The 25,479-nt window shown below is 38.0% G+C and overlaps 1 protein-coding gene across 6 annotated transcripts in view; it reads right to left on the bottom strand.

Moving 5' to 3' along the window:
- Positions 1 to 25,479, bottom strand: part of LOC106086729 (low-density lipoprotein receptor) — a 922,896-nt gene that overhangs the window by 745,340 nt on the left and 152,077 nt on the right. For all 6 annotated transcript variants that reach the window (XM_059363916.1, XM_059363909.1, XM_059363908.1 and 3 more), the window contains exon 2: positions 5,684 to 5,824. In XM_059363916.1, the coding sequence (XP_059219899.1) occupies positions 5,684 to 5,824 (141 nt within the window). The remainder of the gene's footprint in view (positions 1 to 5,683; positions 5,825 to 25,479) is intronic.

The raw sequence follows: 25,479 nt of genomic DNA, 5'->3' as shown, positions 1-25,479 counted from the left end.
TTAAGATTTGACCGAAGTTTGGTATGTAGAATAAAATTATGCCCTTCAACTAAATTTAGTTTGTATACAATTTTAGCAGAATCCATGGTGGTGGGTTCCCAAAATTCTGCCCGACCGAACTTGGCACGCTTTTACTTGTTAATTTTAATATATTTTCTTTAAAAAAAACCCCCCAAAAAAAACTGCATTCAAGTGTTATCAAGCATTTGATTTGCTTGCATATGGGATATTGACGAGCAGTGCGTAATGAAATGTTTTTTCTTCAATGTATATCGTATTTCCTTGTCATAAGTGTGTATGTATGTGTGTTTATTGTAAACAAGTGCTGCTTTACAAAACGATGAGATATTTGATATGGTGTGCGTGTGCGTGTGTAACGCATATCGTTGATATTTCTGCGCTAGTGTGCAATTGCATACTTGGATGCAGCATCTGAACGAAGCCAAAGTAATTGCAAACCAACGCAACACGCGGTGCACAATATCAAATAACATCACAGCATGCCGGTGTAGCAGAAGAATTTCGTGGCGGTAGTATTGGCAATCCAATTCAATCTGTTGCCAGTGGCGCCACAGAAACAGAAGCAACTTTGCTTGGCATTCAGCCCATCTTTGGTATGCAAGAGGTAGGGGAGTTCAAAAAATCAAAGGAAATTTTGAAAATGGAAATAATTTGTAGATTTTCTTTGAATGTCATGCAAAAGCTGCAAATCAGTAAATTGTCACCGTCGAACTGGACACACGCCTTTTTCCCTGCGTATCACTGAAAAAGGCATGATGAGTTTGGTGTGGTGCACGACGAAATTGTGAAGATTTTTTGTTTTTCTATTTGTAATAGAAACAGAGATCGGGAATTCTCGGGCTGCAGACGGTAGCAGCTGGACAATACCGTTTTTACATATAATTTTGAAATATATTTTCACCCTTTTAAACCCAAATTTCTTTCCCGTCCTCCACAAAGGACTACTGCAAAAACAAGGCAGCTTCCTAAACGAAGAAAACACTGACAGCTCATTGCAGTTCAAACAGATGACTGTGATAAAGATGATGGATTGACAAATGCATGAAAAACCTACCAACACATACACACAAGCATGCTATTGAAATACCTAGAAATACACTGACACACATGCATGCTTGCAAACATAGTAAAGGAATGGCATACTCCGCATATCACCTCATCTCACCCCACCCCAGCCCACCCCATTCCATTCCAATACCAAATTTACAACGTACAACACATGTTAATAGTATTAAAGGCCGTTTGAACTGCTGTTGAAACATTTCAATGTGGCCATGGATACGCGTCCGGCTGGCCCGCAGAAAACCAAAGGTGTTCAAGGGTAATTTAAGATCTCAATATGTAGCAATTTCGATGGCAGCCAAAGAAGAAGGCAACATCTACGACAGCATCTGCATCTGCAAATGTGCAACATTACGGAGTACCATTCAACATTCAATCAAGTGCAATGGCATACATGAAAAGATCAGAAGCCTATGAACACATACCAATAAGTTTGCCGCAAAAAGGCCAACTCAACATGGTGTTACGTTGGAAATGACTGGGAAATCTTTTTGGCATGCAGTTGGCACACGGAGAGCAGCAATTGGCTGGCAATGGATATGCTGAAAGATTCAGATGCCATAAATTGATGCATGTGGAATAATGAGAAGGACTAAAGGCAAATGAACTCAAGTTCAAAAAGAGTTTCAGGGATTTAAATGGAAAGGAATGGAAGGCATTATTTTATTCTACATACCAAACTTCTGTCAAACCAGCAAAACTTAAAGCTTCTAGGAACCGAACAAGGTTGATCGGGAGACGGGTTTACATGGGAGCTATATCAGGTTGTAGACTGATTTTGGCCATACTTGGCACAGTTGTTGGAAGTCATTACAGAACACTACATCCAAAATTTCAGCCAAATCGGATGAAAATAGCGGCTTGTGAGGACTCAAGAAGTCAAATCGGGAGATCGGTATATATTTGGGAGCTATATCAGGTTCTTGACCGATTTGAACCGTACTTGGCACACTTATTGGAAGTCATAACAGAACACTACATGCAAAATTTCAGCCAAATCCGACAAAAATTGCGGCTTCCAGCTACTCAAGAAGTTAAATCAGGAGATCGGTTTATATGGGAGCTATATATACCAATGTGGACCGTACTTAACACAGTTGTTGAAAGTCATAACAGAACACTACATGAAAAATTTCAGCCAAATCCGACAAATATTGCGGCTTCCAGGGGCTCAAGAAGTCAAATCGGGAGATCGGTTTATATGGGAGCTATATCAGGTTATAGACCGATTTGGACGGGGCTTAGCAAGGTAGTTGAAAGTCATAACAAAACACCTCATGCAAAATTTCAGCCAATTTGGGCAGAAATTGCGGCTTTTAGGGGCTCAAGAAGTCAAATCGGGCGATCGGTTTATATGGGAGCTATATCAGGTTATACACCGATTTGGACCGGGCTTAGCAAGGTAGTTGAAAGTCATAACGGAACACTACATGCAAAGTTTCAGCCAAATCGAATGAAAAATGCGGCTTTGAGGTGCTCAAGAAGTCAAATCGGGAGATCGGTTTATCTGGGAGCTATATCAGGTTATATACCAATGTGGACCGTACTTAACACAGTTGTTGAAAGTCATAACAAAACACTATATCCAAAAATTCAGCCAAATCGGACAAAATTTGCGGCTTCCAAAGGCTCAAGAAGTCAAATCGGGAGATCGGTTTATATGGGAGCTATATCAGGTTATAGACCGATTTGGATCGGGCTAAGCAAGGTAATTGAAAGTCATAACAAAACACCCCATGGAAAATTTCAGCCAAATCGGATGAAAATTGTGGCTTGTAAGGACTCAAGAAGTCAAATCGGGAGATCGGTATATATGGGAGCTATATCAGGTTCTTGACCGATTTGGACCGTACTTAACACAGTTGTTGAAAGTCATAACAGAACACTATATCCAAAATTTCAGCCAAATCGGACAAAATTTGCTGCTTCCAAAGGCTCAAGAAGTCAAATCTGGAGATCGTTTTATATGGGAGCTATATCTGAATCTGAACCGATATGGCCCATTTGCAATCCCCAACGATCTGCATCGATATTAAGTATCTGTGCAAAATTTCAAGCGGCTGGCTTTACGCATTCGACCTTTATCGTGATTTTTACAGACGGTCAGACGGACATGGCTAGATCGATTCAGAACGACGAGACGATCGAGAACATATATACTTTATGGGGTCTTAGACGATTATTTCGTGGTGTTACAAACGGAAAGACTAGATTAGTATACTCCCATTCTAGGGTGGTGGGTATAAAAAACCTAAACTATTTTCACCAAATCTCTTTATTAGAGTTATATGCTTGGTAGGGGGTATCCAAAGCTTATAGGGCCCCTTGGAACCGGTTTTAGCTTCATGATCTCTAAAATGAAGCTTCTTCTCCCAAATCCATGTTTTTAAAAGTACTTGATCTCGGTGATGGGCCCATCGATTAATAGTATTTGCTGTTTCACCCTCATAGTAACTCAATACCTTAAATTTGATAGTCAAATATGGGTTTAAATATGTGGGGGGAACGCCCCACCCCAAAACCCCATTAAGCGGGCAATTAGACCGATGGGTACAATTTGGGGCTCAAATGAAAGGTGCTTTGGATTAGAGTACGATTCGGATAGCCACCATGTGTCTGACGGCCAACCCACCTCAGAAGGGTAGGGGAAGGACCCACCCCAAAACCGCAATAAGCGGGCAACTAGACCGATCTGTACAATATGGGGCTCAAATGAAAGGTGGTCTGGTGTAGAATACGAAACTGATAGCCAATTTTGTTAACATGTGTCTGACAGCCAATCTACCCCAGAGGAGTAACTGGGATAAGTTAAGAGGGCGCTGGGCACCATGACAGAGGATCCTGTGCCATAGGCCACATGACGGCGGGCATGGCGATCCCTCATAGTGACTTCTGTAGGAGTTGTCTTTATGAGGATGAGGAGGAGAGTACTTGCCCTGTTCCTGTTGGGTTTGTAAGGGCGCAGGCTCTCTTTCTTAGGGAGGCATTTTTTGTGCGTTGAAGGTGATTTTGCGAACGTCTCTCTGGGAAGCCTCCGGCGCATCCGTCCGTCCGTCTGTTGAATTCACGCTACACTCTTTAAAAATTAAGATATTTAGCTGAAACTTCACACAGGTTTTTTTTTTTGTCCATAGGCAGGTTTAGTTTGAATATGGTCTACATCGGATTATACCTTGATATAGCTCCCATACAGAACAATCTGTAGATTTAAGGTCTAAAGTCTATAAAAGCCACATTCAACGAGTTGTGTGAGGCCACTCGGTATCCTTCTTGAAGACGGTCCAGATCGGTCCAGATTTGATTATAGCTGCCATATAGACCGATCTCTCGATTTAAGGTCATGGGCCCATAAAAGGTACATTTTGTGTCCGAGTTATGTTAGGCCCTTCGCGATATTTTTTCAATTAGACACATGTCGGTCCAGATAGGGATATAGCTGAAGTTAAGGACAGCGAGTTTTTTTAGGCTCCTCGATATCCTTCTCGATGACGGCACAGATCGGTCCGGTCCGATCTCTCGATATAAGGTCTTGGGCCCGTAAAAGGCGCTTTTATTGTCCGATCTCGCTGAAATTTGAGACATTGGAGTTGGGTGAAGCCATTCTAGATGTTTTTTCAATGTGGCTCAGATCGGGCCAGATTTGGATGTAGCTGTCATATAGACCGGTCTCTCGATTTAAGGATTTTGGGCGATTGGGCTGAAATTTTGCATGTACGGTTGCAATCGGTCTAAAACCTGATATAGCTCCCTTATAACCCGATCTCCCGATTTGATATATTGAGCCTCTGGAAGACGCAATTTTTATCCGATTTGGAAAAAATTTTGAAAGTAGTGCTCTGTTGTGACTTCAAACAACTTTTTTAAGTACGGTTGCAATCGGTCTATAACCTGATGCAGCTCCTATATAAATCGATCTTTCGATTTCACGTGGATCCTCTGGAAGCCACAATTTTGTCGGATTTGGCTAAAATTTATGACGTGGTGTTCTGTTACGACTTCCGACAACTGCAACAAGTACGGGCCTAATCGGTCGTTAACCTGATGTAGCTCCCATATAAACCGATCTCTGGATTATCTTTGTTCGGTTCCAGGAAGCTTTCACTTTTGTCTTGTTTGGCAGAAATTTGATACGTAGAGTTAAATTATGCCAACTAATTTTGTTTTGTGTCAATTTGATGCAGAATCTATGGTGGTGGGTTTCAGAGTCATTTTTGGAGCCCACCATGGAGCAGGGCTTAATAAGCACGATTGGGTTCAAATTCCGGGTGTAATGCAAATTTGCCCATGAAGAGCGACGGGAGGCACATATTTAAAATATGCCACTTATTCCCTTTTTGCTTTAGAGGCACAAACATTTTCTGTATAATTCTGGTTGCTCTGCATGTTTTTGAATTCGTGTCCTTTAATCGTAACACAACATTTAAAAGAGATATAAAATTTAAATGGTAAATAAATTGAGTGCTGTTTTCACAAATTGAAAGTTATTGTAATGAGAAAGTTTTCGATAAAAGACAACTTTTATTTTTCTTCGGGCCTCTTTTGCGATGCCTAATTTTTGAATATATTGGATGGTAAATAAAATAATTTTCTCTCGACTTACCTTTAAATCTGCATTCCGGTATCATTTCATCACTATGATCATCACAATCGGATTCGCCATCACAGAGGAAACGAACAGGCAGGCATTTGCCATTGCCGCAATGAAATTGTTTTTCGGTACAGACATAGGTTAAATTTTGAGCTGCAAAATAAAGAATAAAAAAGAAAAAAATTTTAAATATAAATTTATTATAAAATTTATAATAAAATATTTATTTAAGAAAATTTTGTAGGAAAATTTTTCTTTGTGTTAAATTTTAACGATTTGTATACCCTCTACCATAAGGTGGGTGGGGGGTATGTATTGATTTGAAATTCAACAAGAAGTAAGGAACAGGGGCAAACTTTTCACCTATCGATGAGTGCATTCCGATTCAAGTTTAAGCTCAATGATAAGGGACCTCCTTTTTATAGCCGAGTCCGAACGGCATAGTACTAGCTAGCATTAGGAGGGGAAAGCAACCGCTGAAAAAAATTTCTGATGGTTTCGCCAGGATTCGAACCCTCACGTTCAGCGTCATAGACATGTTAACCTTAGCGCTGCGGTGGCCTCCATTCATTGACAAGGTTGGTAAATATGTACGATTAAGGGGTGTTTTGGGGAGTGGGGTGGATCCCCAAACACTTAGCCCTGAAAATATATCAGCATCGTGCTCTACTCAAAAATATCATTTATTTGAACCCCATATTGCCATTGACCTCAAAATTGGGTATCGAATTTGTTTTCTAATTTCAAATACCTTTCATTGAAACGCCTTATTGCAAAAGTCAGCAAATATTTTCGGTTTGGGGTATGGGCCCTAAAAACTAACGATATTGAACTCCACTCTCTTTAAGGCCCAAATTGTCGTGGTGAGTTTGGGGGTTATTATGGGGGTGGGTCGTTCAATAGACAGTTTATCCGGAACGTTGCTATCAGATTCATGGTCTACTACCAAAAACCTTTCATTTGAGCCCCATATTCTCATAGTCTGCTTACATGCCCGGTTTGGGAAGGGTGGGGCATGTCAGTTTTGGGGGATGGGGCGGCTACTCAGGGACTTGGCCCTGAAAATATATATCAGATTCGTGTTCCACTCTAAAATACCTTTTCCTCCCCATATTGCAATGGTCAGAAAATATGCCTTTTTTGGGTAGTGTTATGGGGGTGATGGGGCGCCATAGACACTTTTCCCGAATATTGACATAAGTTTCGTACTTTACTCCCAAAGACCTTTCATTTGAGCCCCATATTGGTATGGTCGTTAATTTATCCTCTTTTGGGGGGTGTTTTTGGAGACGGCGGCCCCTTAAACAATTGGTCCCACATTTGGATATCGCATTTGTATGCTATACTCAAATACATTTTATTTGAGCCCCATATTGCCATGGTCAGTAAATAGGTCCTGATTGGGGGAAGCGGTGGACCCACATTTGGAAGTCAGATTCGTATTCTACTCACAAGTACCTTTTATTTGAGTCCCATATTGTAATGGTCCGTATATATGTCCCATTTGGGGAGTTTTGGGGGTTGGGGCGGTCCCCCAAGCACTTGGTCCGAAAATTCGATATCAGATATGTTTTCTAATCTTAAATACCTTTCATTTGAGTCCAATATTGTCGTGATTGGTCTGTATTTACATTTGGTAGGTTTTGGGGTGGGGCGTCCCCCCTAGGTACTCATCCCGAATTTAGATACCAAATTTTTGTTTTATAGTAACCTATATAAGAGAACACAAAAAATTTCGCTTGAATCGCACCACCCACTATCGAGATCTGGCGTTTCTGAAAATTAGGTTAAGGAGGTTTAGGTTTAGGTTTGATATAGCTGCCATATAAACCGATCTGTGATCTTGACTTCTTGAGCCGCTAGAGGGCACAATTCTTATCCGATTGGGCTGAAATTTTGTATGAGATGTTTCATCAAGACTTCCAACAACTGTGCTGAATATGGTTGAAATCGGTCTATAACCTGATATAGCTGTCATATAAACCTATCTGGGGACTTGACTTTTTGAGCGTCTAGAAGGAGCAATTCCTATCCGATTTGGCTGACATTTTGCACGACGTGTTTTGTTATGACTTCCAACAACTGTGCAAAGAATAGTTCAAATCGGTCTATAACCTGATATACCTGCCGAATAAACCGAACTGGGGTCTTGACATCTTAAGCCACTATAGGACGCAATTATTATCCGATTTGGCTGAAATTTTGCATGAGCTGTTTTGTTATGACTTCCAACAACTGTGTTAAGAATAATTCAAATCGGTTCATAACCTGATATAGCTGCCATATAAACCGATCTGGGGTCTTGACTTCTTGAGCCACTAGAGGGCGCAATTATTATCCGATTTAGCTGAAATTTTGTACAACGGCTTCTCTCATGACCATCAACATACGTTTCGAATATGGCATGAATCGGTTTATAGCCTAATACAGCTCCCCTATAAACCGATCTTCCTATTTTACTTCTTCAGCCCCTAAAGTGCGAAATTCTTACTAGACTTGGCTGACATTTTAAACAATGACTTCTACTATGTTCTTCAATATTCAGTTCAATTAAGGTTCAATAACATAGCAATTCTTTTTTCATCCTTTGTTTGCCTAAAAAGAGATACCGTGGCAAGACCTCGAAAAATGCGATCCATGGCGTAGGGTATATAAGATTCGGCCCGGCCGAACTAAGCGCGCTTTTACTTGTTGGCATCAGATTTATGTATAAAAATCACTGTAGCGCAGAGGCATGTTTGCCTATGACGCTGAACGCCTGGGTTCGAAACCTGACGAGACCATCAGAAAAAACTTTTCAGCTGTGGCTTTCCCCTCCTAATGCTGGCAACATTTGTGAGGTACTATCCCATGTAAAACTTCTCTCCAAAGTGGTGTCGCACTGCGGCACGCCGTTCGGACTCGGCTATAAAAAGGATACCCATTATCATTGAGCATAAACTTGAATCGGACAGCACTCATTGATATGTGAAAAGTTTGGCCCTGTTCCTTAGTGGAATGTTCATGGGTATAATTTGTATTTGTACATAAGATTTAATTTTTTTATTTTATTTTTTTTTTTCATTCTATTTTATTTTAATTTATTTTATTTATTTTTTTATTTTATTTTATTTTATTTTATTTTATTTTATTTTATTTTATTTTATTTTATTTTATTTTATTTTATTTTATATTATTTTATTTTATTTTATTTTATTTTATTTTATTTTATTTTATTTTATTTTATTTTATTTTATTTTATTTTGATTTATTTTATTTTATTTTATTTTATTTTATTTTATTATTATTTTTATTTTTATTTTGTTTTATTTATTTTAATTTATTTTATTTTATTTTATTTTTTTTTTTATTTTATTTTATTTTATTTTATTTTATATTATTTTATTTTATTTTATTTTATTTTATTTTATTTTATTTTATTTTATTTTATTTCATTTTATTTTATTTTATTTTATTTTATTTTATTTTATTTTATTTTATTTTATTATATTTTATTTTATTTTATTTTATTTTATTTTATTTTATTTTATTTCATTTTATTTAATTTGCTTTTTATTTTAATTTATTTAATTTTTATTTTATTTTATTTTTTTTTTATTTTATTTTATTTTATATTATTTTATTTTATTTTATTTTATTTTATTTTATTTTTTTTATTTTATTTTATTTTATTCTTTTTTAATTTTGTTTTATTTTATTTTATTTTATTTTATTTTATTTTATTTTATTTTATTTTATTTTATTTTATTTTATTTTATTTTATTTTATTTTATTTTATTTTATTTTATTTTATTTTATTTTATTTTATTTTATTTTATTTTATTTTATTTTATTTTATTTTATTTTATTTTATTTTATTATATCGCCAATTGTAGTCTCTGGATAAAGTACAATATATGTTCGGTTGTTTGTTTAATGAGTTAATCTGCCTGTGGGGCGTATGATGTATGAGGAAGACCAAACAAATACGTATACGTCCCATAGTCCAGCCTGACATTTATAGAGCAGAAGATATGGACATGTGCATATACATATATACCTTCGTCTTATACCCTCAACCGAAGGACGAGGACATAAAGACTTAGTTATTATGTTTGTAACACATTGATATATTGACTTCAGAGCTTATTTATTCCTAGTCATCGTAAAATTGGAGGATCATCTAGGCATTTCCGTCTGTCCGTCTGCCTGTCTGTCATAAAAAAATTGATATTCATCTAATATTTTGCACAGCTCAAGTTTTTACCACACACAGGCTTAAATCGAAGACGGGCTATATCGAACTACATAGTGATGTAGTTGACACAAATTTTATGAATTCAAGATAACAACTTAAGCTATGACTTCACACAACTTATTTAAGTATTTTTGAACTAAATATTCTTCGACATTTTAACTTTGGCAATTTCCAATTAAAATATTGTTCTTTGAAAGACTTTTAAATATTTTATTCAACATCTCTCATACACAATTTTCACATGCATCTCTATATCTCCATGTCCACTAGAGATGATGAGTTGTAAAGATAATCATCAAGCACTTTGTTTTCCTTCCTCAAAGAAATTTAAATTCTTTGAAGTTTCATGTTCAAATTTGCAGATTTTTGTTTCGAGATGGGTTTTTTTTCATATGCTATTCACTTTATTGGTTTTTTGCTGCCAGTGATGTTAGTAACATCTCATGCGTATGTTTGTATAGAAAGTTTTTCATTTCTCGACCAAATGCATGATGGCGAAACTAGAAACAGAAACTAAAAACTTCTATCCGAAATTAAAAATATATTTATATAAGAACAAAAGAAAAGTTTAAGAATTTTTGTTTTAAGAGTAGAACACAATAAAAGAAAAACGAAGAACAACTCAAAAAGAGCATAAAACATATGCTGAGCAAATGTTAGCCTTGGGAAATTCCAAGGCTATCTAGAGATAGTTGTAGTTTTGAATTGAAGGGAATAAATAATAAAAGAAATTAAGAAGATTTTTATTAAAGACAAAAAAATATTCTTCTGTTTGCACTCTTTTATTCTGATCTTTAAAGTCTTTTCGTGATTATCTTCACGCATTGTAAAAAAATTGGGGTTGGGATTCGTGGTCTACTCCCAAATACTATTCATTTGAGCCCCATATTTCTATAGTCGGCATGTCCTGTTTGGGGGGAGTTTTGGGGCTGGGACGGCCACTCTGTGACTTAGCCCTGAAAATATTTTCGAGCCCTATAATGCAATGCTCAGCAAATACGACATATTTAGATGGTGTTATGAGTGCGAGGGACCCAATAGATACTTTTTCCCGAAAATTGATATCAGGTCCACTCTAAAATACCTCTTCCTCCCACATTGCAATGGTCAGCAAATACGTCCTTTTTGGGTAGTGTTATGGGGGTGGTGTGGCGCCATAGGTACTTTCCCGAATATTGATGTAAGATTTGTGCTTTACTCCCAAAGACCTTTCATTTGAGCCCCATATTGCTATGGTCATATATTTGTCCCCTCTGGGGGATGTTTTTGGGGAGAGGTGGCTCCCCAAACCCTTGGTCACATATTTGGCTATCAGATTCGCATTCTCCATTCAAATACCTTTTATTTAAGCCCCATATTCCCATGGACATAAGTCCTGTTTGGGGGTGTTTTGGGAAAGGTGTGGACCCCCAGAAACGTGGTCCCACATTTAGATATCAGATTCGTATTCTTTTTGCCAATACCTTTTATTTGAGTCCCATACTGCCGTGGTCGGTAAATTTGTCCGATTTAGGGGTGTTTTGGGGGTTCGGGTGGTCCCCCTAATACTTGGTCCGACAATTGACCGTGGTCGGTAAATTTGTCCGATTTAGGGGTGTTTTGGGGGTTCGGGTGGTCCCCCTAATACTTGGTCCGACAATTGGATATCAATACGTTTTCTTATTCCAAATATATTTCATTTGAGTTCCATAATGTCGTGATTGGTCTAAGCATATATTTATTAGGTTTTAGGGTGGGGCGGTCCCCCTAGGTACCCCAACCAAAAATTTGGATACCAAACTTTTATACCCTACACCATTACTGTGGTATAGGGTATTATAACTAAGTGAATTAGTTTGCAACACCCAAAAGGAAGAGAGATGGACCCCTTGATATGTATACTGATCGACTCAGAACCACTTTCTGATTCGTCTTAGCCATCTTCGTCTGTCCGCCTGTCCATGTTAATTTGTATACAAAGTACAGGTCGCAGTTTTCATCCGATCGTCTTTAAATTTGGTACAGGCATGTTTTTCGGCCTAGAGACGAAGCCTATTGAAAGTGGAATAAATCGGTTCAGATTTGGATATAGCTCCCATATATATGTTCGTCCGATTTTCAGTAATAATGCAATAAAAAGGTCATTTGTTAACCGATTCTCCCAAAATTTGACGGGAAGGATTTTTTTACGACTCTCGACATTACTGCTGAATTTCATGGAAATCGGTTCAGATTTAGATATAGCTCTCATAGATATATATCGCCCGATTCTCACTCCTAGAGCCACTGCAGGCACATTTATTGATCATTCTTGCCAAAATATTGCACAAAGCTTTCCTCAACTACTACCACAATATACATAGAGTTTGGTCAAAATCGGTTCAGATCTGGATATATCTCCCATATATATGTTCTTCAGATTTTCATTAATAATGCAATAAAATGGTCATTTGTTAACCGATTCTCTCGAAATTTGGCAGGAAGAATTTTTTCAGGACTCTCAACATTATTGGTGACTTTCATGGACATCGGTTCAGATTTAGATATAGCTCTCATAGATATGTATAGCCCGATTCTCACTCCTAGAGCCACTGCAGGGACATTTATTGACCAATCTTGCCAAAATATTGCAAAACACATACCTCGACTACTACCACAATATAAATAGAGTTTGGTCGAAATCGGTTCAGATCTGGATATAGCTCCCATATATATGTTCGTCCGATTTTCAGTAATAATGCAATAAAATGGTCATTTGTTAACCGATTCTCTCAAAATTTGACGGGATGGATTTTTTTACGACTCTCGACATTATTGGTGAATTTCATTGATATCGGTTCAGATTTAGATATAGCTCTCATAGATAAATATCGCCCGATTCTCACTCCTAGAGCCACTGCAAGCACATTTATTGACCAATCTTGCCAAAATATTACACAAAGTTTTCCACGACGACTACCCCAATATACATAGAGTTTAGTCAAAATCGGTTCAGATTTAGATATAGCTCTCATATATATGTTCGTCCGATTTTGAGAAATATTTCAATAAAATGGTCATTTGTTACCCGATTCTGTCGAAAATCTGCAGGAAGGAGTTTTTAATGACTCTCAATATTACTGGTAAATTTCATAGAAATCGGTTCAGATTTAGATATAGCTCCCATATATATGTTCGTCCGATTTTCAGTAATAATGCAATAAAATGGTCATTTTTAATTCGGTTCTCTTGAAATTTGGCAGGAAAGATTTTTTTACGACTCTCGACATTATTGGTGAATTTCATGGATATCGGTTCAGATTTAGATATAGCTCTCATAGATATGTATAGCCCGATTCTCACTCTTGGAGCCACTGCAAGCACATTTAGTGACCAATCTTGCCAAAAAATTGCACAAAGCTTTCCTCGACGACTACCACAATATACCATAGAGTTTGGTCAAAATCGGTTCAGATTTAGATATAGCTCCCATATATATGTTCGTCCGATTTTCAGTAATAATGCAATAAAATGGTCATTTTTAATTCGGTTCTCTTGAAATTTGGCAGGAAAGATTTTTTTACGACTCTCGACATTATTGGTGAATTTCATGGATATCGGTTCAGATTTAGATATAGCTCTCATAGATATATATCTCCCGATTCTCACTCTTGGAGCCACTGCAAGCACATTTATTGACCAATCTTGCCAAAATATTGCACAAAGCTTTCCTCGACGACTACCACAATATACCATAGAGTTTGGTCAAAATCGGTTCAGATTTAGATATAGCTCCCATATATATGTTCGTCCGATTTTCAGTAATAATGCAATAAAATGGTCATTTTTAATTCGGTTCTCTTGAAATTTGGCAGGAAAGATTTTTTTACGACTCTCGACATTATTGGTGAATTTCATGGATATCGGTTCAGATTTAGATATAGCTCTCATAGATATATATCTCCCGATTCTCACTCTTGGAGCCACTGCAAGCACATTTATTGACCAATCTTGCCAAAATATTGCACAAAGCTTTCCTCGACGACTACCACAATATACCATAGAGTTTGGTCAAAATCGGTTCAGATTTAGATATAGCTCCCTTATATATGTTCTTCCGATTTTCATTAATAACGCAATAAAATGGTCATTTGTTACCCGATTCTCTCGAAATTTGGCAGGAAGGATTTTTTCACGACTCTCAACATTATTGGTGAATTTCATGGAAATCGGTTCAGATTAAGATGTAGCTCTCATATGTATATATCATCCGATTTTCACTTTAAAAGCCACCGCAAGCGCATTTATTGACCAATCTTGCCAAAATTTTGCACAACGCTTTCCTCGACGGCTACTACATTATCTGGAAAGTTTGCTCGGAATGGGTTCAGAATACGATATAGCTCCCATATATACGTTCGTCAGATTTTGGGTAATTTGCCATACTGTTGTCTTTTGTCAACCGTAGTTTTAACAGTTTTAACATAGTTTTGCTCGCCGAGGTCCATCAAAATTGGTTCAGAATTGGATATAGGTCCCACATTGCACTTATAGGGTAGGTGTAGGGTATTATACAGTCGGCACCGCCCGACTTTTGTCCTTCCTTACTGGTTATTTATAGGATACAATAAGAGAGCACACAAAATTTCGCTTAAATCGCACCACCAATCAGCGAGATCTGGCGTTTCTGAAAATTAGGGTTAGGGGGAGGGTCCGCCCCCCCTTCAGATATCAAAAAATGTCGTACCCTTATTTCACAACGGGGTCATTATGCACCATCAGTGAAAATTTTATGAAATCGGTTTTGAGTCTATAAGGAACACACAAGCAAACATACAAGCAAACAAACAAACACAAAAATTATACAGTTTCACATCCTTTCAAACGTCGTCTTTATTTCCTTCTCAATCAAAATATTTACTAAATTCCTAGTAAACAATTCTTCGTATATTGCTACTGACATCACAATTTTTCCTTGTTTAAACTTTAAAATCGTTCATGCTTATATCCTTCAAGATTTTTCCCTGTTTCACTAGCTTTATTGCCACTATTGTTGTGACTGGTTGTTTGTTTTTGTTTTTTCTTTAGTTGCTTACTATGATTTTCTTGATTTATTTTTTGTTTCTCACTTCCTTGAGTGGTCAAGTTTACGAACAATTGCAATCTGGCGCCGTTTTATATTGACACTCGTCGCTAACGTGACCCAGGAGCCGGAGGAGACATGCAGCACAACAACAGCTAGCATTTACAGGCAATCGAATGCCATTGAATGCTGTCCAAAGATGGATACATCAATTGTAAGCTAAAATGAAGTTGTTTTTTCTCTCGATTTTTCTTGTGTAGTTTTTGTAGAAATTTTTCTTCTTTTCTATTCCTATTTTTTTGTAGAGCAAAGTTTGCAATAAGGATCATCAGAGTGGCAATGTAGGACAAAAGGCCAGAAATTGAATGTATTGTCAAGGAGTTAAAAAAAGAAAGGATAATAGGACAATCCTCTTGGAAGAGAAGATAGCTTTTATTGATTCATTAGATTGTTAACAGTAAGCTATTTTTTATGAACTTCTTATGATTTGGGGCATAATAACTCAATTTTTGTTTGCAGAAGATGTACAACTCATTTTTATAACAATGATAGGAAAATTGAAATGGTTTTGTTTAGAAAAAAATCAAGGAAATTTTGTCTATTGTAAAACTTTTAAAGAAATTTGAGCTTAAAGATAATTTCAGGAAAATGTTGTCTTTAAAGACTTAATGTAAGAGAAAACTAGATGACCAGGGTCCGCTCCGCTGCACCTCTTCCACTCTCTTATTTTATATGAGCCCTATACTGACACGGACAGAAAATAAGTCTTGTTTTGGGGTGCTGGTACGGCCTTATAGATATTTCGCCCCAATGTTAATTCAACTTCGGTACACTACGACCAAATACCTTTCATTTGAGCCCTATATTGCTGTGATCGGAAAATATATCCGGACTGGGGGTATTTTTGGGGGTGAGGTGGACACCCATACATCAGATTCGTGATCCCAAAAGCCTCATTTATGCTACCTAGTACTATAGTCGGTATATATGCATGGTTTAGGGTGGGTTTGTGAGGTGAGACGTACCTGAAACACTTGGCCATAAAACCTAATATCAGATTCGAGCCACTTTTTGCCATAATCCACAAATATGTCCAGTTTGAGGGGTATGTAGGGTGGGACGGCCACCCACTTAGCCCTTAAAGAAAATATCACCATCCTACTCTACTCTCAAATTTCTTTTATTTGAGCCCCAATTGCCATTGGTTTAGGGGGAGTTTATGGGGTGAGAAAAACCCCCTAACACTTAGTCTCAAAATTGGATAACAAATTGGTTTTCTACTATCAAATACCCCTTATTGTCATAGTAGGCAAACATGGCCGGTTTGAAAGAAGTTTAGGGGGTGGACCCTAAAATAATATCAGCGTCGTGGTAGAGCACGATTTTGTTTGGCCCCATATTCAGGGCAACGGGTCTCGTTCAAATCCACACTTATTATTTTTTTTTTTTTGTTAGTTAGCATGTTCGCCTATGATGCTAAACGCCTGGGTTCAAATCCTGGCGAGAACATCAGAAAAAAATTTTCAGCGGTGGTTATCCCCTCCAAAACGCTGGCGACATTTGTGGGGTACTGTGCCATGTAAAAGCTTCTCCCAAAAAGAGGTGTCGCACTACGGTACGCCAATCGCACTCGGCAATAAAAAGGAGGCCCCTTATCTTGGAGTTTAAACTTGAATCGGACAGCACTCATTGATATTTGAAAAAATTGCCTTTGCTCCTAAATGGAATGTTCATGGGCAAATTTGCATTCACCAATTACTAAATTGGACTGCCGGGGGGTTTTGGGGGGTGAAGAGGCACCTTAGATACCAAGGAATAAATTTATATATCACACTTTTACTCTACTTTAAAATACCTTTCATTTGATGTCCATATTGTTTCAATTGCTAAATATGCCCTGCGGGGAATTTTGGGGGGTGAGAAGGCCCCTCAGACACCAAGGAACAAATTTTTGTGTCAGTTTTTAACTCTATTTTAAAATACTTTTCATTTGATACTCATATTGCCCAAAGCGGAGAAAAAGTCCTGTTGGTGGACACTTTGGCCAAAATTTGCCCTGCCGGGGGGTTTTGGGGATGAGGAGGCCCCACCAAGGAATATATTTTTACTCTACTTTAAAATACCTTTCATTTGATACTCACATTGCCCAAAGCGGTATAAGACTCCGATTTGGGGGTTTTTTGGGGGTGGGGACCCACGAACACTTTGGGAGAAATTTGTATACCAAGTTCGTACATATTGTCCCTATTGCTAAATATGCGCTGCGAGGAATTTTGGGTGTGAGAAGGCCCCTCAGACACCAAGGAATAAATTTTTATGTCAGATTTGTACTCTATTTTAAAATACCTTTCATGAAACCCATATTGCCCAAAGTGGAGAAAGTGTCCTGTTGGGGGATTTTTTGGCGGTGGGGGACCCTCCCTTCGAATACTTTGGGCGAAATTTGTATACCAAGTTTGTACTCTACTCTTAAATACCTTTCATTTGATACCCATACTGTCCCAATGGATAAACATGTCCGTGCGAGGGGGTTTTGGGGTTGGGAAGGCCCGTCAGACCCCAAGGAATACATTTTTATGTCAGATTTGTACCCTTCTATTAAATACGTTTCATTTGATACCCATATTGCCCAAAGCGGAGAAATAGTCCTGTTGGGGGATTTTTTGGCGGTGGGGGAAGCCATCCCGCCCCTCCCCCACCCCAAACACTTTGGGCAAAATTTGTATACCAAGTTTGTACTGTACTCCTAAATATCTTTTATTTGATACCCATATTGTCCCAATCGGTAAACATGTCCGTCCGGGTGGGTGTTGAGATGGGGCGTCCCCCCAGGTTATTTAACCCAAAAATTTTATACCAATTTCGTGTTTTTGTGGGGTACCATAAGGTGGCATACCAAATTTCGATAAAGTCGGTGCACTTATCTCCGAAATCTGGCGTTTTTGAAAATTGTGATATGGGGGAGGGTCCGCTCCCCCTTCGGATATCCAACAACTAAAAGCGTGCTAAGTTCGGTCGGACCGAATCATGAGAACCCACCACCATGGATTCTGGAATAAATTTATACCAAATAAATTCAGTTGAAGGGCATATTATTTTACCTTACATACTTCTACGAACCGTCTACCAGCGCTAGTCGCAAATCATAGACATTATTTGGTACGAGTACAGCATCATCATCAACTTTATATAAGGTTAAGATCAAGACAATAGAAAATTTATATAGAACTAAAGTAAATTACAAAGATTGTTTGATATAGGGTGAAGCAATAAGCAGTTTCTTTTTGAAATATACCCCATTTAAGATTTTACATCATTAATGAAATCACCAATATGTCGAAATTTTAACTTAAAAGTTTTTCTGTTAATGAAAATGTGTTAAGAAGGATCATTTAGGTCCACCCAAGGAAACCATATGAATGGAGTCCTTGGTCGAGGTGGTTACAGCATAGTTTCTTGTCTCTAACCGTAATTTCGAAGCTACATATCAACAATGAAAAAAATCATTAAAAATATTTATCCGATTTTTTTTTTTTAAATATTTTACTTCAGAACTTTTTCATGAACCACCCTTTACTAATTGGAGGCTGTGACGGTTGATTTATTATAGTAAAAAAAATTTTATTAACTAATCTAAAGCCGTAACAATTAACAACTTGGCATTCATTTAAATAAATAAACATACTAAAACGTTTGCCAACAACCTTAACTGGCTATGAATATAAATTGCGCATCGTGATTAGTAAACGATTGGTAGTGATTTGATATTGCTCTGGGTGTATGACATCAATTCATGATGTCCATTTGCATTAAAACAAATACCAGAAAATTCAAGTGATGAAAGCTATCATCTATTGTGATGTGATAGCAAAACAAATTGTTTTAATTAAACAAAATATATGCAAATTTATTAAAAAAAAAAAAAACAAAACTTAACAAGCAACAGTGTGATAAGTTCGGCAGGGCCGAATCTTGGGAACCCACCACCATGGATACTACCAGAAATTTATACAAAATATACCAAACTTCTGTCAATCCAGCAAAAATTTAAGCATCTAGGATGCGAACAAGGATGATCGAGAGACCGGTTTGCATGAGAGCTACATCAGGTTATAGTCTGATTTGGACCATACTTGGCACAGTTGCTGGAAACCATAACAGAACACCATACGCAAAAATTTCAGCAAAATCGGGCAAAAATTGCGGCTTCCAGGGGCTTAAGAAGTCAAATCGGGAATCGGTTTAGATGGGAGCTATATCAGGTTATAGACCGATTTGGATCGTACTTAGCACAGCTGTTGGAAGCCTAAACAGAACACCACATACAAAATTTCAGCCAAATCGGACAAAGTTTGCGGCTTGTAAGGACTCAGGAACTCAAATCGGGAGATCGGTTTATATGGGGGCTATATCAGGTTATAGACCGATTTGGGCCGTACTTGCCACAGTTGTTGGAAGTGATAGCAGAACTCTTTATGCAAAATTTCAGGCAAATCGGATAAAATTTGCGGCTTGTAGGAACTCAAGAAGTCAAATCGGAAAATCGGTTTAGATGGGAGCTATATCAGGCTATAGACCGATTTCGACCGTACTTAGCACAGCTGTTGGAAGTCAAAACAGAACACCACATGCAAAATTTCAGCCCAATGGGACAGAGTTTGCGGCTTGTAAGGGCTCAAGAAGTCAAATCGGGAGATCGGTTTAGATGGGAGCTATATCAGGCTATAGACCGATTTGGACCGTACTTAGCACAGCTGTTGGAAAACAAAACAGAACACCACATGCAAAATTTCAGCCAAATCGGACAAAGTTTGCGGCTTGTAAGGACTCAGGAAGTCAAATCGGGAGATCGGTTTATATGGGGGCTATATCAGGTTATAAACCGATTTGAACCGTACTTAGCACAGTTGTTGGAAGACATAACAGAACACCACATGCAAAATTTCAGCCAAATCGGACAAAAATTGTGACTTCCAGAGGCTCAAGAAGTCAAATCGGGAGATCGGTTTATATGGGAGCTATATCTAAATCTGAACCGATATGACCCATTTGCAATACCCAACGACCCACATCGATACTTAGTATCTGTGCAAAACTTCAAGTTCGACCGCTATCGCAACTTTACGCGTTCGACCGCTATCGCAATTTCGACAGACGGATCGACGGCCGGACATGGCTAGATCGGCTCAGAACATCGAGACAATCAAGAATATGGGGGAAAGCGTGGCGCAGAGGTGCCACAAAATGTTGAGGCAAAATCATCGGAAGTATGGACAACTGGACTACAAGCAAGCAAGATACTGCGAAGACTTCATAAGACGAAAGAAAACTGATCTCGACGAGCCATAAGTGATATCAAAGATGGGAGCTTGGAAGCAAGCGAAGAAATGGAGTAAGATGTACGGACGGATGTGAAAGCCATCTCGAAGTAATGCGAAAGCCGTCCCGAAAAGGACTAGACTCTTCATAAGATGAAGAAAACTGATCTCGGCGAGCCATAGGTGATCTCAAAGATGAGAGCTTGGAAGCAAGCGGAGAAATGGAGTAAGATGTACGGACGGATGTGAAGGCCATCTCGAAGTAATGCAAAAGCAGTACCGAGTGGGACTAGACACTCAGCGGCAAAAAGATGGGTTTTTAGTCGGTAAGATAAACTGTGACTTATGTGCATGCAGTAATGCTTTTCCCCTTCTTAACCCAAAAAAAAACTTTTCTCTGAATTTTAGACAAATGGGTTCAGATAAAAGTATAGCTCCCGTGTATACGCATTCTTCGATTTGCACTTACAGATCCAATGTTATAACAATTTTAACGGATTTTAGTTCAATTTGGTACGAATTGATTTATAAACCGCCTGAATATCCAAAATAATTTCCAATTAACCCCTTTTTTAATGGCATCTTTGTAATCTGCTCCCTACTACCCTTCATTTGACTTTCATATTGACATTACCGTACAATATGGCTATTTGGGGAGTTTTGGGGTCGGGGAGGCCCGCTAGGAGCTTAGACCCAATTTTCAATTTCATTTTTGTACTCTACTTCCAAACACCTTTCATATGAGTCCCATATTGTCCCGATCGGCCCAATTTTGATTTTGGGTGCCGTTTTGATATAAGGGGGAGGGCCCCCCACCCCCTTTTGATATGAAAAAACTATATAGCTTATTTTTACTACCGCAGCAACCTACACAATTTGTGAAAATGTTAAGAAAATTTGTTCAGCAGGTTTTGAGTGATACCGAACGAAAAAAATTATAAACCCACAAACACACACAAATTCATTTTTATACCCTCCATCATAGGATGGGGGGAATACTAATTTCGACATTCTGTTTGTAACCCCTCGAAATATTCGTCTCAGAACCCATAAAGTATATATCTTTTTGATTGTCATGACATTTTACGTCGTTCTAGACATGTCCGTCCGTCCTTCCGTCTGTCAGTCCGTCTGTCCGTCCGTCTGTCTGTCTGTCCGTCTGTCTGTCGAAAGCATGCTAACTTTCGAAGGAGTAAAGCTAGCTGCTTGAAATTTTGCACAAATACTCCATGTAGGTGTAGGTCGGTTGGGATTATAAATGGGCCATATCAGTCCATGTTTGGATATAGCTGCCATATTAACCGATCTTGGATCTTGACATCTTGAGCCGCTAGAGGGCACAATTCTTATCCGATTTGGCTGAAATTTTGCATGAGGTGTTTTGCTATGATTTCCAACAACTGTGCAAAGGATGGTCGAAATTGGTCCACAACCTGATATAGCTGTCATATAAACCGATCTGGGTTCTTGACTTCTTGAGCCCTTAGAGGGCGCAATTCCTATCCGATTAGGCTGAAATTTTGCATGACGAGTTTCGTCATGGCTTCCAACTACTGTGCTTAGGATGGTTGAAATCGGTCCATAACCAGATATAGCTGTCATATAAACCGATCTTGGATTTTGACATCTTAAGCCCTTAGAGGGCGCAATTCCTATCCGATTTGGCTGAAATTTTGCATGAGGTGTTTCGTCATGACTTCCAACAACTGTGACAAGTATGGATGAAGTCGGTGCGTAACCTGATATAGCTGTCATATAAACCGATCTGGGGTCTTGACTTCTTGAGCCTCTAGAGGGCGCAATTATTATCAGATTTGGCTGAAATTTTGCATGAGGTGTTTCGTTATGATTTCCAACAACTGTTCTTAGGATGGTTGAAATCGATCCATTACCTGATATAGCTGTCACAAAACCGATCTGGGGTCTTGACTTCCTGAGCCTCTAGAGGGCGCCATTCCTATCCGATTTGGCTGAAATTTTGCATGACGTATTTCGTTATGATTTCCAACAACTGTGCTTAGGATGGTTGAAATCGGTCCAAAACCTGATATAGCTGCCATATAAACCTATCTGGGGTCTTGACTTCTTGAGCCTCTATTAGGCAAAATTATTATCCGATTTGGATGAAATTTTGTACAACGTCATGTCCCCCATGACCTTCAACATACGTGTCAAATATGGTCTGAATCGCTATATAGCCTAATACAGCTCCCCTATAAAACGATCTCCATATTTTACTTGTTGAGCCCCTAAAGGGCACATTTCTTATTCGATTTGGCTGAAATTTTACACAATGACTTCTACTATGGTCTCCAACATTCATTCCATTATGGTCCGAATCGGACCATAACTTGATATAGCTCCAATAGCATAGCAATTCCTTTTTTTTATCTTTTCTTTTCCTTTGTTTCCTTTGTTTGTTTGGTGAATTTTATAGAAATCGGTTCAGTTTTAGATATAGTTCCCAAGTATGTGTACTGCCTGATTTTTACTTCAAGAGAATTTACAGGCGCATTTTCACCTAATATTCTCAAAACTTTGCACTACGCTTTCTTCTGCGACTTCCACAGAACGTACGGATTTTGCTCGAAATCGGTTCAGATTTGGCTATAGCTCCTATATAAATATTCATCCGATGTGGACCAGTATTGAAATAATTTGGTCATTTGTTAACCGATTCGGACGAAAATTGGCATAGAGAATTCCCTTATAACTTAGACTACTACTGAAATAATTTGATAATTTCTTAACCGATTCATAGGAAAATTGGCACAAAGAATTCCCTTATAAGTCCCGATATTGCTGTTGAATTTTATAGAAATCGGATCCAATAAATATCTATCACCCGATTTTCACTTTTAGATCCTTTGTCAGTGAATTTCTTACCAGATTATCTCCACCTTTTTTATAATGCCTTTTTTATGACTTTTGCTATGTGAGCGTATTTCCGTTGAAATCGGTTCAGATTTTGATATATTTCCCATATATATTTTCAAGAATTTTGACTTATACTCAATAATTTAGTAATTTGTTCACCGATCCTCTCAAAATTTGACAGCAAGGGTTTCCTTATAAATCTTCGGATGACTTTTGTTCAAAATTATAGATATCAAATTTAAGCAATTTTTAGTTTTGACGACATAGCCTGCATACCCAATGTAGTGTAGGGTATCAAAAGGTCGGTTTCGCCCGACTTTAGCCCGTGTTTACTTGTTTTCATCATACATTATCATCAGTCATGCGTACTATGTACTCGTAGAGGTTATTAAAAATTATTATCCCTCATACGCACCATGATACTGCATATCCATATTATTATCAATCATACGCACAATAGTACGATTATTTTAATTGGTATCACCCATACGCACCATGATACATTTGTACAAATTATTATTAATCATACGCACTACGGTAAGATTAATGAAATCATTATCCCTTCCATGCGATATAAGTTTCTTTTACATACTCCTATACACTGAAATTGGAAAACAATTGGACATGGACTTTTTTTATTTTATGTATAAATAAAAACAAAAAACAAAGATTATAGCCCACCAATGTATAAAAAGATGTTTTTTTTAAGTGTTTTGCTTTGTAATTCAAATTTTTTGTTTTTTTCTCTTTTGCTAGAAAAATCATTGTGATTTTTTAAAGCCAAAGTTATTTCACCAATTGCCCCATATGTAATGGCTTGACAATACCACCACCAATTGACCTACATTGAAGAAAAATACATTAACTCTATGCCCATTTAATGCTTTTTTATACCCACCACCGTAGGATAGGTGTATATTCATTTAGTCATTCCGTTTGCTACACATCGAAAATCCATTTCCGACCCCATGAAGTATAGATATTCTTGATCAGTGTAGAAATCTAAGATGATATAGCCATGTCCGTCCGTCTGTCTGTTGAAATCACGCTACAGTCTTTCAAAATAGAGATATTGAGCTGAAACTTTGCAGATTCTTTTTTTGTCCATAAGCAGGTAAAGTTCGAAGATGGGCTATATTGGACTATATCTTGATATAGCCCCCATATAGACCGATCCGCCGATTTAGGGTCTTATGGCCATTAAAGGCGATTATCCGATTTTGCTGAAATTTGGGACAGTGAGTTATGTTTGGCCCTTCGACAGCCTTCTTTAAATTGGCCCAGATCAGTCCAGATTTGGATATAGCCGTCATATAGTTCGATCCGCCGTTTTAGGGTCTTAGGCCCATAAAGGGCACTCTAATAATCCGATTTTGCTGAAATTTGGGACAGTGAGTTGTGTTGGGCCCTTCGACATCCTTCCTCAATTTGGCCCAGATCGGTCCAGATTTGGATATAGCTGTCATGTAGACCGATCCGCCGATTTAGGGTCTTAGGTCCATAAAAGCCACATTTATTATCCGATTTTGCTGAAATTTGAAACAGTGAGTTAAGTTAAGCTATATTGCAGAAGTATGTCGAGGGACATACTTCTGCAATATAGCACAGATCGGTCCAGATTTGCATATAGCTGCCATATAGACCGATCTCTCGATTTAAGGTATTGCGCCCATAAAAGGCGCATTTATTATCCGATGTCTTTGCACTTTGGGACAGTAAGTTGTGTTAGGCTCTTCCACATCCTTTTCCAACAAAGCACAGATCGGTCCAGATTTGCATATAGCTGCCTTATAGACCGATCTCCGATTTAAGGTTTCGGGCCCATAGAAGGCGCATTTATTGTACGATAGCGCCGAAATTTGGGAAAGTGGGTTAAGTTAAGCCCCTCGACATACTTCTGCAATATAGCACTAAATCGGTCCAGATTTGGATATAGCTGTCATATAGACCAATCTATCGATTTAAGGTTTTGGGCCCATAAAAGCCACATTTATTATTTGATTTTGCTGAAATTTGGAACAGTGAGTTGTGTTCGGCCCTTCGACATCCTTCGTCAATTTGGCTCAGATCGGTCCAGATTTGGATATAGCTGCCATATACACCGATCTCCCGATTAAGGTTCTGAAGCCCGTAAAAGCTTAATTTTTCGACCGATTTCGTTGAAATTTGGGACAGTGAGTTTTGTTAGACCTTTGACATTTTTTTCAATTTGGCTCAGATCGGTTCAGATTTGGATATAGCTGCCATTTAAACCGATCTCTCGATTTAAGGTTTTGGGCCCATAGAAGGCGCATTTATTGTACAATGGCTCCGAAATTTTGGAAAGTGGGTTAAG

Source organism: Stomoxys calcitrans, chromosome 2, assembly GCF_963082655.1.
Source record: "Stomoxys calcitrans chromosome 2, idStoCalc2.1, whole genome shotgun sequence".
Classification (NCBI taxonomy): domain Eukaryota; kingdom Metazoa; phylum Arthropoda; class Insecta; order Diptera; family Muscidae; genus Stomoxys; species Stomoxys calcitrans.
Note: the sequence above shows the minus strand (reverse complement) of the source record. Positions and strands in the feature narration are given on the sequence as shown.